General features: G+C 36.7%; 1 protein-coding gene across 6 annotated transcripts in view; it reads right to left on the bottom strand.

Annotated features, from left to right (window-relative positions):
• Positions 1–9,208: 9,208 nt before the first annotated feature.
• LOC131952414 (zinc finger protein 236) overlaps positions 9,209–18,082 on the bottom strand; it is a 58,201-nt gene continuing 49,327 nt past the window's right edge. For all 6 annotated transcript variants that reach the window (XM_059315043.1, XM_059315046.1, XM_059315048.1 and 3 more), the window contains 3 exons: positions 16,333–16,481; positions 14,415–14,498; positions 9,209–13,615 (listed from right to left, as the gene is read on the bottom strand). In XM_059315043.1, the coding sequence (XP_059171026.1) occupies positions 13,275–13,615; positions 14,415–14,498; positions 16,333–16,481 (574 nt within the window). In that variant the 3' untranslated portion in view covers positions 9,209–13,274. The remainder of the gene's footprint in view (positions 13,616–14,414; positions 14,499–16,332; positions 16,482–18,082) is intronic.

The following is an 18,082-nucleotide window of genomic DNA, read 5'->3' as shown; positions in this document are numbered from 1 at the left end:
ATTTCTTAAAGATTGTTTTGACTTTTCGACGTTAGTTTGAATGGTTGTTCATGAATTGTTTATGCTTAGGTTATTATGTTGGCTTTTTACTTTCTCGTATATACGAAGTATAGAGAAAGTATTGTAATCGTGCAAAAAAAAAAATCGAGATTTTTACAAATCTCGACGTTTTACATCTCACTGATACGGAAAAACATAATTTTGCAATCTTGTCCGTATGTCTGTGTGTCTGTCTGTGTGTCTGTGTGTGTGTGTGTGTGTGTGTGTGTAAACACGATAACTTGAGTACCGTTACAGCTAGGTTGATGAAATTTCATATATAAGTATTTTATCAAAATCGTAGACCCTTATCAATTTTTGAGTGATTTCCGATAAACGGAAGTGGTACTTTTCCTACTTTGAAATTTTCAAAAGCCTATAACTTGAGTACTATTTCAGATAGATAAACGAAATTTCACATGTAAGTAAAAGATCTAATTCTCTACCTTCTTTTAAATTTTGAGTCATTTCCGTTGACCGGAAGTAGTAATCTACGCTACTTCCTATTTCTCAAAAAACGAATGTAAATTTTTAAAGTACTAATAATATTGCGCACTATTATGCACTTTTTTATTTAGCGTTCACTTGGTGTGCAATTCTTTTGTCTACGAGATTTTATTCTATTTTTAAAACTTTAAATATTTAAAATGGATTAAAAATCATGTCTATAGTCCGAGTTCCCAACCCCTGTTATTTTATATAAAAGTATTCGAGAAAGTTTAGGGGAGATCACTCCCGGTTTATTTTTAAAAAAACTTTATTGCATTTTTGTTGGCGTTTGGTGACTGTTTTTGTTGTTGTTTTTGTTGACATTTTTGTCGATGTTTTTGTTGATGTTTTTGTTGATTTTTTAAAAGAGTTTTTTATGTAAGGAACCAACAAAAACCAACCAAGAAAAATGGCTCCTTATTTATTTTACCAATATTATAATGACTCCAGATTCATTGGGGCATGAAATGTAACTTGTAATTGAGAGACGCGCAAAAGGTACACTAGTTTTAAACTAACGTTCAATACAATAGTTACATGTTTGTAAAGTCTATAGGCAGGAGCTTAAAGAACAGCTAAAGTGCAATTTTTACAGGAATAACATTTAATGAAGCTGCATGAGTTTAATTTATTGTGGGAGCTAAAATTTGACAGATACTGGTTTGTCCTCACTATTACCGACGTGCTGGATGAAAACATTGAGTGCACGTTAATTATCCTCTTCAATGGTAAGGTACAACATTGCACGGTCGCCGGCCAAGTGTCAGGAGCGTTTGGTGGCACTTTATGGAGCTACCAGTTACACTGACGCTGTGGATCCGTGTGCTTAGTTGTCAATAGTAGTAGCCTCCTGCATCCCTAGTGTAGGGCGCTCCTTAAAACGAATATAGACAACATAGAGTTCTTTGGTGAGGGGAGTAATGGGAGGTGTACCGAGTCGCACGTTCTCCATGGCACCACACGAGTCCGGTTGCTTAGGTTGACCGTTGAATTTAGTCGAGCCACTGACACCCAATGAAGTTCGCCCAATAGACACACTCTGAGTGCTAACTTAGTCGTGCGGGAATTCGAGGCGCCCAACCGTGCACTATTGGTTCGATGTAGTCAGCCAATATGTATGACGCTCTTTAAAATGAATATAGGCGCCATAGTGCATGGTGAGCCGTGACGGACAGCAGCTGTAGGCTGTTGGACGCTCCACTGCAGTTAAACCTTTGAAGTAGTAATAACCCTGAACACCTGTGCAGAAACCCAAATCAGCTGAAATAGCTGCTCGGGAACACACATTATATTCATTTTATTTTATATATAAATATAAAGAAAAAAAAGAAATATATATGGTCAGAGAACGCCCAGTCTCGGTGACCAGAGAATACTTTTGTTTTCTCTGTTTTAAGCAAGAGTCAGCATATTTTGTGTTTGTTTTCTCATCCTGTAGAAATGTATTGAAATTCTGCATTACCCAAATGTTATCTCTGCCTGGTTCATTAAGTTCTAAACAAAGAGTTGATCACTCACGCCAAACATTAGTGATTGGCTGATTGACGTGGAAGTCAGGGACCAATAAAAGCAAACTGAGACACCATTTGGGGCTTGTTCCTTTGCTAAATATATCACAGCATGCTAATTGTATAATATTCCCCATCTTTCTTAAAATTCTGCTTAACTTTAAATCGCAGAGGGTCGAAATCATACAATCTGGCCTTCCCCGTCCCTTTATGATTTTTTCCATGACATTGTTTTTAATTATCCAACCACTCTATCTCTTTTTCTTTGTATTTAACATCTGGTGTAGCTACTACCTGCCTTTTTCTCAACTTCAAACTTACAGTCTAGTACAGTGGTTCCCAACCTTTTTCGAGTGGCGACCCCCTTTTATAAAAATTATGTGACCCGCGACCCCCATAGAATTAAAAAGCCGAAATTAGTATGGAAATCAATAAGCACTAAAATAAGATTTTCTAGTAGACTTTTAATATGAACTACTCTTGATAACTGTTTTAATACCATGAGTAAAATTGCATACTATTCACTAAACATTCTAGGTTAATTTTTTTTATAAAGTATTTTTTTTTGTTAACGCCAACCTATGTCATTATCATTATCTTAATTTTGTTTTTAATCGAAAAATAGTGTTCAAAAAAAATTATATTCTCGAAAAGTCAATCAATTTTACGTTTGGATATAAATGGTTAATACAACACCAAAATTGTGTCTGAATTTTTTCATCTTACGCGGAATCATTCTACAAATCAAAGAATTCATCTTGTAATTCATCGGGAATGCTGGCAACATCAAGGGAAAAAGAGAATGGGTAATGTGTCAATGCAGATTCTTTTTTTTTTCAGCTCAGAGAAATAGCGCTGCAGTTCGTTTTCAATAGATTCAAGACGCCCAGAAATTTCTTCTTTCAAAATTTTAATTATCTCACAATTAGATTCATCTACCACACTGCAGAGTTTCTCACATTTACAATATTTCCAAGATTTATTTTCTTCGCCGATTTTGCAGCTTTGATAAAAATGCCCCGAGATTATCATGGAAAGTGATAATATTCGTTCATTTTCCCTGAAGCTTCAGGTTATGCTTATGTTGATGTTCGAACACATCTGCTAGGTATGAAACTCTCTCCAACCACTCTACGTCGTTTTAAGTAAACCAAAAGGTCTTGTTTCCTTTGCATTTCCAAGAACAATTTGATTTCAGATTTCAATTCAAAAACACGATTCACAACAATTCGTTTGACAGCCAGCGCACTGTAGTTAGAAGAGCAGAACCTCGTGATCTTTATTCAGGTCTTTGCTCGGTTCTTTGAAGGCTCCAGATTTTATATAATTTACGACTTATACTAGCAATGGAGTCTTGATGGTAATTGGTGAGGGCAGTGGTTAGGGAGCTAAATCTTTTCTGCTTTCTGAAAGCCCGATTTTGACCTAAACATAGATGGTGGACTATCCGTACAAACCCTCACAGTCGTTTTAACCCATTTTAATCATCCATTTTTTTAAAAAAAACGTATTTATTTTCTCCATGCTATCTTCACAAAAGAGCAACTCTTCTTTGCTATCATCTGAATAAATATAGACGAAGACCAGCAACTGCGAACACGAACTCGCGTCTGTTGATTTATCAACTTGAAAAGCAAACAATGGTGAAAGCTTAATTTCAATAAAAATGTGTTATTTAACATCTACGGACATGTAAGAATTAACTTCACCATCTTCAACATGCAGCGTTTGATGAGATTTTCTCCTATTGTGTTTTTTTTTGTTGCTTGGCATTTTCTGTCGCGACTTCATGTGATGCTGGCACTAATGCTGAGTTTCCTTGGTGAAAACTTCCTGTTCGATCAAGTCTCTGACGTTTGCAACTAGCTTCATACCGACGAAAGAACTCCCTATCTTTTTTGGTGTGTTTCGAATGACTCGTGTCAAATGACGTTTTAGTTTTGACGATTTCATAAACTCGTGACTGAGAACAACTTTGTACAGTACGCTTTGCTTCTTCTCTATTCCCTTTCTAGTGATGTTAGTAAAGCCGAATTTCAAAAATTCTTCTAAATATTTATGTTTTGTTTCAAATTACTATGACTAAGTATACCAGTTGGCGACCCCCCAGAAATCCCTTCGCGACCCCCAGGGGGGTCGCGACCCCCAGGTTGGGAACCCGTGGTCTAGTATTTCCACTTCGAAAATACCTAGGAGTGTCTCAGTGACAGTGAGCAGGGTACAACATGTACCGTCTAAGTGAACAGACAACTCAATGTACTGTCTCATTGACAAGAGAACACCATGTACTGTCTCAGTGACCAGAGAACACCATTTACTGTCTCAGTGACCAGAGAACACTGTGGACAAGAAAAACCATATACACATTTTTAATGAGGTTTTTTTTCTGTAAATTAAACTGTTTTATAAAATTTAATTTAAATTCAATTTATTGAAAACAAAAACTACAATGAATAATTGAGTTTTTTAATTCAAAATATGCAGGTCTTGAATATTTCATAACTATCTCTATTTTTTAGCAGTGGAATAGGTTTAATAAAAATTTAGTTTTATTTAAAATAATATTTGACATAATTTTTACTCCATGGCTAAGAGTGGCCTAAGTATCGGAGGGTTAAAAAAAATATTCCAATTCGAGAAAATTAAGAAATTAATGTTTGTGTCATCATATTACGCACTGCTTAAAGCACTGACAAAATCATTTATGTCGAAAAAAAACAAGATAAATATTTTTTTTCTTTAAAATAAACCGGGAGTGATCTCCCCTAAACTTTCTCGAATATTCTTATATAACACTACGGGGGATGGCTCGGGATATAGACATGATTTTTAATCCATTTTAAATTACCTAAACTTTTTAAAATAGAATAGAATCTCGTAGAAGAAGAATTGCGCACCAAGTAAACGCCAAACAATCTGTGTTTAATAGTGCGGAATATTATTAATACTTTATAAATTCACGTGCGTTATGTAAGAAAATCGGAACTAGCGTAAATTACTATTTCCAGTCAACGGAAATTACTCAAAATTTGACAGAAGGCAGAGAATTACTTTTTACGTATTTGTGAAATTTTGTTTATTTCGTGAAATTTCGTTTATCTATCTAAAATAGTAGTCAAGTTATAGGCTTTTGAAAAACCAAAGTAGAATAAGTTCCTTTTCCGGTTACCGGAAATCGCTGAAAAGTTGATGCAGAGCTAAAAATAGATTTTTAAGAAATTTCATCAACCTATCTGTAACGGTACTCAAGTTATCGTGTTCAAAGACACCCACACACATACACACACTACCACATACGGACAGTATTGCAAAGCCCAGTTTTTCTGACTCAATTATGCATAGAATGTTGAAATTTTGATAAATCTGCATTTTTTAAATTTTTTTTTTTTGCACGATTAAAATAAGTCCCCTATATTCCGTATATGATGAAGTACTGAGGTGTAAAACGATGAAAACTGTCAAATTTTCATGTGATTTGTGTGCACGATTACAATACTTCCTCTATAATCTGTATACGAGAAAGTTAAAAAAGGTTCTTAACTGAAATATTTAAGGCAATAAATCAGTTTGGTATTGAATAAATTAATTTTTTTTCGAATAAATATATATCTTTGGGTTGTTGTTTTCCTAACAGATTCCGAATTTTTTACATTTGATGAATGGAATTCGTCACAAACTTAACCTCAGTCCTGCCACGCCATTCGGACGTCATAGAAAGATGCCAAAAATCGACGTGACTGGCTTTAGGTCTTAAAACGGGGATTGATTTGGGGTTAAAGGGCTTTAAAAGGGTGGGGTGGACGTATGGGATATTCGCTTGTGTTGTGCAGTGCATCCGAGAGACCGTTTTCCAACAAGAAACAAGGTCGTCTAGTACACATCTAAAAGTAAATGACATTACTTTATTTTTGTAAAATAACTGGTCGCTAAATGTGCTTGGAACTTCAAAGAATGTGACTTGTAGGTATCAGTATTTTATAAAACTTGAACGATCGCGTGTTATAATCAGTTCTTTATAAATAAACCCAGCGTATCGGCTTTAATTGCAAACATCAAACGGAAAATAAACCTTTGTTAAAAGGACCAGAAAATTCAGTCAACTAAAAAACTGATATTTTCTGAGAACATCTGTTCCATGTTGTCCATCAAAACAAACTAGATCGAGCTACACTCTTGTCTAAGGTTAACTTAACTCTATTGCCTTTATTTAACGTTTTAAGCACGTACAGCTTTATTTGCATTTTGTTTGACTCATCATGTAGACAGTCATCAACATCCCGCATTACTCCCACTTGTCTTTACATGGTTCATTGCGTGCTCATTCTAGTGTTAAACTTTTTACACTACAACAGAGGTTACATCACACATGAGCTTGTAGGTGAAGGGGAGAGGATGGCATGGTAGAGGTAGGACGTAACCGCCAACAGAAACGCCATTTTGGGTGTTTATTTAGTCCAAGTCTGGAACACATTGCCGATACAACACTTCGCAACGTTTCGGCTCCATGTAAAAAAGAATCCACCATTTCTGATGCTAACCTTGCCAGTCAGTACACCCGTGGGTTTCTGCCAGATATTCGCTTCGTCCCTCAGGGGAAGCTTGCGAGATAGGTGTGAGAGATGGTCTGGTCAAGGTCACTTCACAACACACAACTTCTCCCACCAAATGACGCTACCACAATGGTATATAATGGACATAGCCGAACATAGCCGAACATAGTCGAACATAGCCGAACATAGCCGAACATAGCCGAACATAGCCGAACCTAGCCGAACATAGCCGAACAACCCAATCGCACACGCTTTAAGCCCCCTTTTTACTACTCACACTAAAATGTCGCTACCACACACACACACACACACACACACACACACGAATAACTTAAGAGACTCACTCTTCACAGGAACAACCTCTTCTTACACCCAACCCCATCAACCCAGTGCATGGTATACCACGTCAGTGAGACGGTGCATAGTGTTAACTGGTCACTGAGATATTGTGTTCTTGGGTCACTGAGACATTGTGTTCTTGGGTCACTGAGACATTGTGTTCTTGGGTCACTGAGACATTGTGTTCTTGGGTCACTGAGACATTGTGTTCTTGGGTCACTGAGACATTGTGTTCTTGGGTCACTGAGACATTGTGTTCTTGGGTCACTGAGACATTGTGTTCTTGGGTCACTGAGAAATGGTGTTCTTGGGTCACTGAGACATTGTGTTCTTAAGTCACTGAGACACTGTGTTCTCTGCTCATTTAGACAGTACATTATTTTCTCTAGTCAAACGTATCCCAATCCACACACATGTTACGTAACGATTGGCTTTTACATTCGTTGTTCAAATCCAACTAACCCTAAGGTCGTTTGTGTGGTCTAAACGATTAACCTTAAAACTAGAACTTACTGAACCATGCAGAGATAACGCATGGGTAATCCGGCATTTCGATACATCTCTACAGGATGAGTACACGAAAATGTAAAATTTGCTGACACGTTCTTAAAACAGAAACAGATGGTGTTCTTTGGTCACTGAGACAGTACATGGTGTTCTCTGGTCACTGAGACAGTACATGGTGTTCTCTGGTCACTGAGACAGTACATGGTGTTTTCTGGTCACTGAGACATGGTGTTCTCTGGTCACTGAGACAGTACATGGTGTTCTCTGGTCACTGAGACAGTACATGGTGTTCTCTGGTCACTGAGACAGTACATGGTGTTTTCTGGTCACTGAGACATGGTGTTCTCTGGTCACTGAGACAGTACATGGTGTTCTCTGGTCACTGAGACAGTACATGGTGTTCTCTGGTCACTGAGACAGTACATGGTGTTCTCTGGTCACTGAGACAGTACATGGTGTTTTCTGGTCACTGAGACATGGTGTTCTCTGGTCACTGAGACAGTACATGGTGTTCTCTGGTCACTGAGACAGTACATGGTGTTCTCTGGTCACTGAGACAGTACATGGTGTTTTCTGGTCACTGAGACATGGTGTTCTCTGGTCACTGAGACAGTACATGGTGTTCTCTGGTCACTGAGACAGTACATGGTGTTCTCTGGTCACTGAGACAGTACATGGTGTTTTCTGGTCACTGAGACATGGTGTTCTCTGGTCACTGAGACAGTACATGGTGTTCTCTGGTCACTGAGACAGTACATGGTGTTCTCTGGTCACTGAGACAGTACATGGTGTTTTCTGGTCACTGAGACATGGTGTTCTCTGGTCACTGAGACAGTACATGGTGTTCTCTGGTCACTGAGACAGTACATGGTGTTCTCTGGTCACTGAGACAGTACATGGTGTTTTCTGGTCACTGAGACATGGTGTTCTCTGGTCACTGAGACAGTACATGGTGTTCTCTGGTCACTGAGACATGGTGTTCTCTGGTCACTGAGACAGTACATGGTGTTCTCTGGTCACTGAGACAGTACATGGTGTTCTCTGGTCACTGAGACAGTAAATTTTGTTCATCAGTCACCGAGGCTTTATCACCTGACCCGCTTTTTCGATTTTACCGGGAGACTTGTAAGGGAAACACTTTAAGAATACTTTGTGGTATTGCCAATGAGAGTTGCGTACCTTGTTACTTCACCAAGGCTGTTTAATACATGTATTAATCTTTGATACTGAATTTAAGTTTATATTGCTTGGAGCGGAATTCATATTTCTGTACAAATTTATATTTCACTAAGATTGATCTACTCGGTTAGATAGTTTGATTTCATGTGTCTGCGTATGTTTGTATGCAGAGTTTCTTCCATACTTTTTCTCCGGGAGTGGGGGCACTTTAATATTCGGGTTGGGGGGGGGGGAGTCGAACACTGTTAAAAGTATGTTTCCTATATAAATTCCATTTCGTTCGGCTTAAACATAATTTCAGCAAAACAAAACGGAGAAATTGCATCTTTGTACACCACAATACTAAAACACCCACCCTCACACCACAATACTAACACACCCAACCTCACACCACGATACTAACACACCCACCCTCACACCACAATACTAACACACCCACCCTCACACCACGATACTAACACACCCACCCTCACACCACGATACTAACACACCCACCCTCACACCACAATACTAACACGCCCACCCTCACACGACGATACTAACACACACAAACACCATATCTTGTGAAGCATATAGAAAGAAAAAACCCAAAACATCTGGTATATAAAATTTTAATTACAACCTTTGAACTCTTGATAAGTACTCTATGGCAATTTATGTACAAAAATGGAATGATAATGATAGATAATGTACACACAGTACACAATCAAGGTAATCATGTATACCCAATACACAATCAAGGTGACCATGATCACACACGCTACACAATCAAGGTGATAATGTAAACATCAGTACACAATGGAGGTGATCACATACACATATAACATGATCACAAGGATAATGTACACTACACAATCAGTGATGATGTACACACACAGTACACAAACAAGGTGATGATGTACACACAGTACACCAACATTGTGATGTACACAAACCATACACAAACAAGGTGATGACATACACACAGTACACCAACATTGTGATGTACACAAACCATACACAAACAAGATGATGATGGTACACACAGTAGATCTACACAATCAAGGCAGAGAAAAAAGCACTGAGCAAACAATTAGGTGAGACAGCACAACCCTAATTAACTACATACACTTTGGTCCAGGGTTTGAGGCTACAAATTCAACCACATGACCACAGTATAAAATAGGGAAAATTAAAATATAGAATTTAAAATGGAAGCAACGAAACAAGATTTGGTAACAAATTTTTTCCAATTTAAAAAAAAATTGTGTAGCAGTTTCTCACTGATATTATCACATGTAAAAATTTCACATTAGTTTAGGCAACAAATAGAAAAAAATTTCAAACATACAGAGCTGGGCTTTTTAAAAAGTGAGGTATTTTCATGTAGAAGAAGATTGGTGCAGAAAATATTTTGATTGGGAAAAAATAAGTCCATGTACAACCAGATTCAGTTGCTATCACAAATTAGCATTAGATGTGCCATGATGGCTAGAAAAATGTTTTATTCAACTGCACAAGTTCTAACCAAAAGTTACTACAAACATTTGAAGTGTAGTTTAAGCCAGTCATCCTGTTGTCATTGTTTTAAGTACCAGTTCGTAGACTTGAGGTCCCAGTCAGTTACATTTGGTCATGTGACGTCATGGTCATTAATTACAGGATTAGGATGTGACATCATACCCAATAAGTAGGTGTGATGACTTGACCATTACAACAAGTATTTGGCCATGTGTCGTCATGGCCACAGTCATTGTTAACAACTGAGCCAATCGAAACAGTTTGATTAATTACAAGAAGCTTTTGATTTCCTTGCCACTTGTGTTAAAATATTTTGATCCTATAAATCAAGGTGGGTCTGAACAAAAATGTCATTAACCATTTATAATGCCATTTATAATAAAAATAATCATAGTAGAACAAAAAACAAAAATTGAACAAATCAACAATTTTTAAAGAAATGTAAATATTTATAAATGAAAATGATAAATAATATCACTAACTGAGTGATTAAACTCTTGATTAGCTATGTGTACTTTAGTAATGAAAAAAAAAAGAAAGAAAAAATAAAATTTCGTATTTTAATTACACTGGAAACGTTATACATTATTTAGATAATAAAATTATTTTTTTTTTAAGTTTTAAAACATAACTATTTACAAAAACATGTTTCTTAAGATGCAAGCATAACTTGTATACATACATTGAACGAGTGTAGTGTATTTAATACTAAAACATTACTAAAATAGGAATGTAAAAATAAAATTATTTAGGAAAATGTTACATATAAGTAGGTCAGCCTCAAGTTGAAGTGGGTCAGCCACTTGCTAAAGTAGGTCATACTATCATTGGTGATTACAGTTTTATGTGTTTGCCATATTTTTATAAGTACAAATTCTTTGAAATATCTTACGGTGCCCATTTGAAGATTAAACTAGATTTTTATAAAAATGTTCATGAGACAAGTAATAAACATGAATTTAGGGAAAACCAATTTTGGCTCATCTGAATTTTGTTTCTATTTTTTTTTACACAAAAAGACTGAAAAAATATGGAAAGTAGGTTTCAATTATAAAGCACTAATATAAACGTAGAAACAGACCTACTTTAAACAGTTAGAAAGAGGAATTTAAATAATTTTTGTGTGGTTTGTACAAAAATAAGGTTAGATTAGCAGGAAAAATTTTTTGTTATTCACAAATGGTTGTTTATTATACAAGAAAATCATTTTGAAATTCTTGAATTTTTAAAAAAAATGTATTTAAAAAGTTAGACCATCAAATATCAAAGTGCTAAATATCTTTTTAATTTATCATATTCCAAAAATGTATTTAAAATTTTTATACAATTACATCATTAAATTTAAATGAACTACTTTGCTCATTAACTATTTTGGCACATTCAAAACTAAGAAATAAACTTACTTCAACGACAATTTTCTGGCAAACATTTTAAGTACAACAAGATTTGATTCTCACCGATGGGACTGAGTTGTGCCCTTAAACACTGAGCTAAACATGAGCTAAAACACACAGCTGGGCTGGGCTAATTAAACATCCACAGCTGGGCTGGGCTAATTAAACATCCACAGCTGGGATAATTAAACACCCACAGCTGGGCTGGGCTAATTAAACATCCACAGCTGGGCTGGGCTAATTAAACATCCACAGCTGGGCTGGGCTAATTAAACATCCACAGCTGGGCTGGGCTAATTAAACACCCACAGCTGGGCTGGGCTAATTAAACATCCACAGCTGGGCTAATTAAACATCCACAGCTGGGCTGGGCTAATTAAACATCCACAGCTGGGCTGGGCTAATTAAACACCCACAGCTGGGCTGGGCTAATTAAACACCCACAGCTGGGCTGGGCTAATTAAACACCCACAGCTGGGCTGGGCTAATTAAACATCCACAGCTGGGATAATTAAACACCCACAGCTGGGCTAATTAAACACCCACAGCTGGGCTGGGCTAATTAAACACCCACAGCTGGGCTAATTAAATAGCTGGGCCATGTTTATTCCAAACACACTAACAAAAAAAAAATCCCCTGAACACACCTGTACATATTACAATAATCAACTTTGATTGGTCGTTCTATACAAAAAAAAGTAAAAGGCAAAATTTTAAAAAAGGTGTAAACGTCCTATAGAACACCTTGAGACGTATATAAATATATACATAAAAATTTATAAAAATCACAACCAACCTTAGGAATGATATATAATTGTAGCAATAATAACTTTTTTTAAAGAATCTCTATATATACATTATACAATTTGAACTGGAATCGAACAACCAAACGTTATGTTTGCAAGTAAATACATTTACCATTGCAAGTGTTTACCACAAGTGTATTAGTGTGAGCTTAATTAATCATTCTTCTTAATCTACATTTAAAAAGCACTATACTACTTCAGTAGCCATGTTGCAAATATTTTACTTAAAATAAATGGCAATAGGAAAATAATTCAATTTATTACACTGTCCAAGTGTTTAGAAAAAGAAAAGTGAAAGTGCTAGCTAGTTCATGGCAATTTAAAAAACACACTGAATCTCCAGGTTTTGAGTGTAGGATAGCTGACAAAGGGAAGTCAGCACAATGGAATGTCCTTAGGGGAGCTCACTTGGAGTGTATTGTGGAGGAGTGTAAAGGGCAAATGTGTTGACAATGGAATTGACCAATCAAAGGCCATGTTACAACCAAATCTACCACTAAAAAAACAAATATCAATTTTTTTTAAATCACTCCTGAAATTTGATACAAAAATCCTGGCCAATGGCTATGAGTTGCCTGGTTGCCAGATATCCATATGGCGATGAAATGTTTTGGCCACCAATAATCTCCAGCAACCCCAGACCCATATCACAAGAAAATGAACTTAACAGCAAACATTGCTGTACCATACAGCGTTTGGAACCGGAATAAATAATGTTGGTCTGGATGGAATGAACATTTGTGAGCATCCAGTAATATTTGGAGACATGTTCCTGTTATGTGGTGTCCTCAGTGGCAGATACATCAGTGATTTCATCAGAAAGGTAGATCATTATACAGCAGAATTCATTCAACTACATTGTCAAATTCTAGTTAAAATTGATTCTTTTTTATGTACAAGAATAAAAGTCACAAAATTTATTTTCTACTTAACATAACTGCAGTAATTCACAAATCATCAAATTTACATAACCGCGACCTTGACCTCTGCTAGAACAGTACTGCCGTTACCTTGGTTACCTTGGCTCGACTCCTCCACGCTCATCAGATCCTCCTCATCGTAATCCTCATCGTTGAGCTCATCATCGTTGTCGTTGGCCGACACGCCATCAAAGCTTTTATCCACAGAACCTGTGCAGGACAGGGAGTGGTCCCGCAGGGTCTTGGGCGTGACGAACCCCTCCCCACACTGGGCACACACGTGGTTGGACCTGAGCAGGTGCACCTGGGACTTCATGTGCCTGTTCAAGTCAGACTGTGTCACGCCTTTGTAGTTGCACACTCGGCAGCAGAACTCTCTCACACCTGGAACAAAAATATTCAGACATGTAGGGACGCTAGGGCATAGGAGGCTAGGGCATAGGAGGCTATGGCATAGGACGCTAGGGCATAGGAGGCTAGGGCATAGGAGGCTAGGGCATAGGAGGCTAGGGCATAGGACGCCAGGGCATAGGAGGCCAGGGCATAGGACGCCAGGGCATAGGAAAGGACGCCAGGGCATAGGACGCCAGGGCATAGGAGGCTAGGGAGGCTAGGGCATAGGGCATAGGATGCTAGGGCATAGGATGCTAGGGCATAGGACGCTAGGGCATAGGACTAGAAACTCGTAAAGGGCACCATCAATCTTGAACATTACCCCCCCCCCCCCCGTCAATTTCCCCACACACTCAAAAAAAATGTAATTTGAGATGGATACAGATTGGGATAGGTTCAGGATAAAAATTGGGATAGATTAAAGATCAGTTAGGAATAGGGTTACAGATAAGGATAAAGTTAGAGATAGGGACAGGTATTAGTTTAGCGTGACACCATTCATGGTCTAGAGCCGTAGCGTAGCGGGGTGGGGAGATGACGTATGTCCCCAGGCGCCGACCTTAGGGGGCGCCAAAATGGATTGGAACAATAAATTGAAAGGTTGAGGGGGGTGCAAATCGAAAGTTTGAGGGGGGGGGGGGGGGGTGGGTGCAAATGGAAATCTCGAGAGGGGGTGCAAATCGAAAGTTTGAGGGGTGGGGGTGCAAATTGAAAGTTTGTCCCCGGGCGCCGGGAAGGGTCGCTATGCCTCTGGTCTAGAGTGACACCATACGGTGGCCCATCTACTTACCTTCATGCCTCAGTTTATGAACTTTAAGTTGGCTGTTAGTCCTGGCGTAGTAGTCACAATATTTGCACTTGTATGGCCGGATATCTGAAGTAGCGTACAAGAATTTCATTCATAAAAACATTCACCACACACATTTAAATTAGAGAAAATTCTTTAACACGAAACTGAAATATTTTGATATAAATTATTCATATAAAATACCTAGTACTTTGTCATACAGAATCATTAACTGATAAGCATCAATTCCATTTCATATGCTACACATACAATTAATAAAAATGTTTGTTAAAAGCAATACAAGTTATATGTTCGAGTCATTAAATATAAATGGATTTGTTACGACAAACTTTCAAAAATATTTTTAAAATAAGCTACGAAAGTTGAGCTTTAAAGTAGATTCAATAATTGTTTTTTTTTTATATATTGCATCTTTATTTTACAAATATTCACTGACCATGAAAAGTGCAGTCTTTTAAAAGCACAAATAAAAAAGTAAACAAAAAAAATAATCTTGGCTATTTCAAGTATTTAAAGAACCATTGCATACTTTGATACTGACAGCATTGAGTACAACAGCTATAAACAACAGAGTAAAATATAAAATTGGCCTCCAATATAACATCCAAAAGTAGGCCTACCCACACACACTTCTTGGTGAGAAGAGTTTGGGTAATTATTTAGCCTTCGTCTTCATAATGGGACTTTTTAAAAACTATTTAACAGATAGTAGAGCTTCATAATTATTTTTTTTTTTTAAAACTGCACGAAAATTTAAAAAAAAAAGAAATAACACAACTTAATGTCTAAAAATTCCTGCTTCAAAATAAAAGCAAACAGGAAGGAAACAATATTTAAAGGTATTTACCCCCTCCATTAAAGTTTATTATAAACTACTTTGTAAAATTCATGAAGTTTCAACAGCCATATCAAAAATTGTGAACTCCCCCCCCCCCTCCTGCATTTTAACGACTTGTGATATAATTGATTTGGTTACCAATATTTTTTAATCGATATTTATTTCACTATTTTTTTAAATACAGTAGGCTACTTTACACTGCCCTAAGTAAAAATATAACCTCCATTAAATTACCAGAAGAAAGAAAATGCAAAAAAAATTAAATGAATTGTTTTGTGTGTTGAAATCCACTCAAAAAAAAATGTCTAGCAATAAAACAAACTGAAATAATATTGCAAAGACACCCGCACTAAACATATGCATTACCACTAAAAACAAAGTGAAAAAAATACAACTAAAAAGTGATATACATCAAACACGTGGTCCACAACCAATGAGCAACATACCAACTGGAACGGTGAGCAGAAGATACAAATCTTTTGTTAGCAAAGATAAGTGGTTCAAGGACTTCAACTATCTCCATTTATTCAATTATCTTATGCATTTATATATTTAGAATTCCTAACAAAAAACTTATTAAATTCCAGGCTGAGAGGAACTAATTAGGCAAGTTATTAGCAAGCAGCTAATTTGTGACTGGGTGAAATAAATAAATATAGACAATACACTATAGATTATATACTTTGCTTAAATCACTTTTAATGTCGTCACCTCGACAATTTAAATTTTAAATTTAAATGATACTGTTTGAATATTCTACAACTCCATTTAAAGTTTAAAATATTTATCTTCAAACTGTCGATTTTTTACCAGACAGATTGAAGACTAGGGTTGCCAGATACCTTTTCCGAAAATACTGGACACCTTTCCATCCTTCCCTTCTCAGGTATGCCACAAAGCAGAAGAAGGGGGGTAAAAGAGTATTATTCATATACTTGTCCAGTATTTATATTTATTTTATCCTGGACAGTCTGCTCAAATACTGGACTGTCCAGTTCAAAACTGGACACCTGGCAACCCTATTGAACACTTACCAGATGAGGAGATAGAATGAAGACTTACCTTCGTGGAAGTCCATGTGTCTGTTGATGTCAGAGAGGGAGAGAAAGTTCTTGTGACAAATGACGCAGCTGTAGACAGACCTGCCGTCATCCAGTACCTTGGGCTTACACAGGGAGTTTCTGTCCAGGGGCTCGTTCACAACAGACAGCCTGAGCAGGGAGAGACAAGAAGGTCAGGACACTCATCACAGAGGTCAGTCATCACAAACTGTCACAGGTTCAGTGTAGGAGGTCATCCATGTGTGACATAGCATTTTGAGGTGGGGGGGGGGGGGGGTTAGACTTTTTTTAAATTGAATTTTTGCAGTTATTTTGAATTTCTTATTAACTGTTGTAAGTTATAATATAAAGTTATAGTATCTGTAACAAAATTTGATCAATATACCTTTTTTTGACCTAGCTCAATTTATTTTTTAGAAGAACAACCTCAGTATTAAAAAAACTAAGTTTAATTTGGAGAGGGGAGTGTAAGGTTGAAGACTGACATTATTTTAATATTTTTGTTTTGTGACAATGTGATAAAGGTGATGGGGGGAGAAAAATTCATGAAAAAATTATGTATGTCATTCATGGATAACCTCTTAACCAACCCATTTTAATATTTTATTTTTGACACTTCAGTGTTTTGATAAATTTTCTTTTAGGTAACAATACAAATTCCAAATGTTGATTTTGTAGCTACGGAAAGTAAAGAATGTATTTTTGCCCAAAACTGATAAATTTCATTAAAAAAAACTGAAAATCTATAATTAATACTCTCATAATCCCTAACAGGATAAAATTGTTGAAATAAAAAAATTGAGCAGCCTAGAGTGGTGTGTGATGACAGGTGGTACACTGTGTATGGAAGCTTGTTAGCGCTAGGTGTACTAATTTACTGTGTGCCGTCAACAAAAACATGCGGTGAGAAGATCCAAAGTGAGTTAGAACATGCATGAAAATGTCTACATCTAGATCACTACACAAGATATGCAACCTACAGTAGATGTATAAATGAATGTTTACAGCACTATGAGAAAACTAGGAAAGTAGAAAAACTTTGCTTGAAAGACTAATTCTGTGTAATATACATGTAATTTATAAAACACAAAGTAGGCATATTTATATAAAAAACATTTGTTATAGGCCAACAGAAAGTAATGTAAGAAAAACGAAGTTGGCCTATTTAAAAAATGGTTGGGTGAATACTATATTTGTAAGAAACCTAAAGGAACATCACTTTTCTTATAGGGGCCCATTGATTGGACATTAGTGTCATTGATTATAAAAATAATTTTAATTTGGACCAACCACAGCTTGAAAATGGAAATTAAAAACCCTATAAATACATAATTAGGAAAATATGGCAGACAAATGGGTATTTTAAATGTATACATTAGGACTATACATACACATAAACCATAAACTTTAACTGATGATAATAATATACATGATTAAAGTACAACTACAGCTTGCTACTTAAAATACAAAAGCAAGAATCAGACAAAAATAACCACCTAAAATTTCAATAGAAGAAATGTTATTGAACCATCATGATTTTTTTACCTTCTTACATCTATATATATAATTCTCTTCTTCGAGCCGTTAGAAAACAAGCTGCAAACGCTCTCCCTACCTCCCCACCCCTACATGGTTTTAGTGAGCTGTGTTCACTCTAAATGTTTACAAGCAGAGCCAACGATTTTAAACGTAGGGGGGGGGGGGGGAGGAGGGGGGGAGGGAAGGAAGGGGGGGGGGTTATGGTCCTTAAC

The sequence above is a fragment of the Physella acuta genome, unplaced genomic scaffold, assembly GCF_028476545.2.
Source record: "Physella acuta isolate Inbredline_101_S28 unplaced genomic scaffold, ASM2847654v3 ptg000872l, whole genome shotgun sequence".
Classification (NCBI taxonomy): Eukaryota; Metazoa; Mollusca; class Gastropoda; family Physidae; genus Physella; species Physella acuta.
Note: the sequence above shows the minus strand (reverse complement) of the source record. Positions and strands in the feature narration are given on the sequence as shown.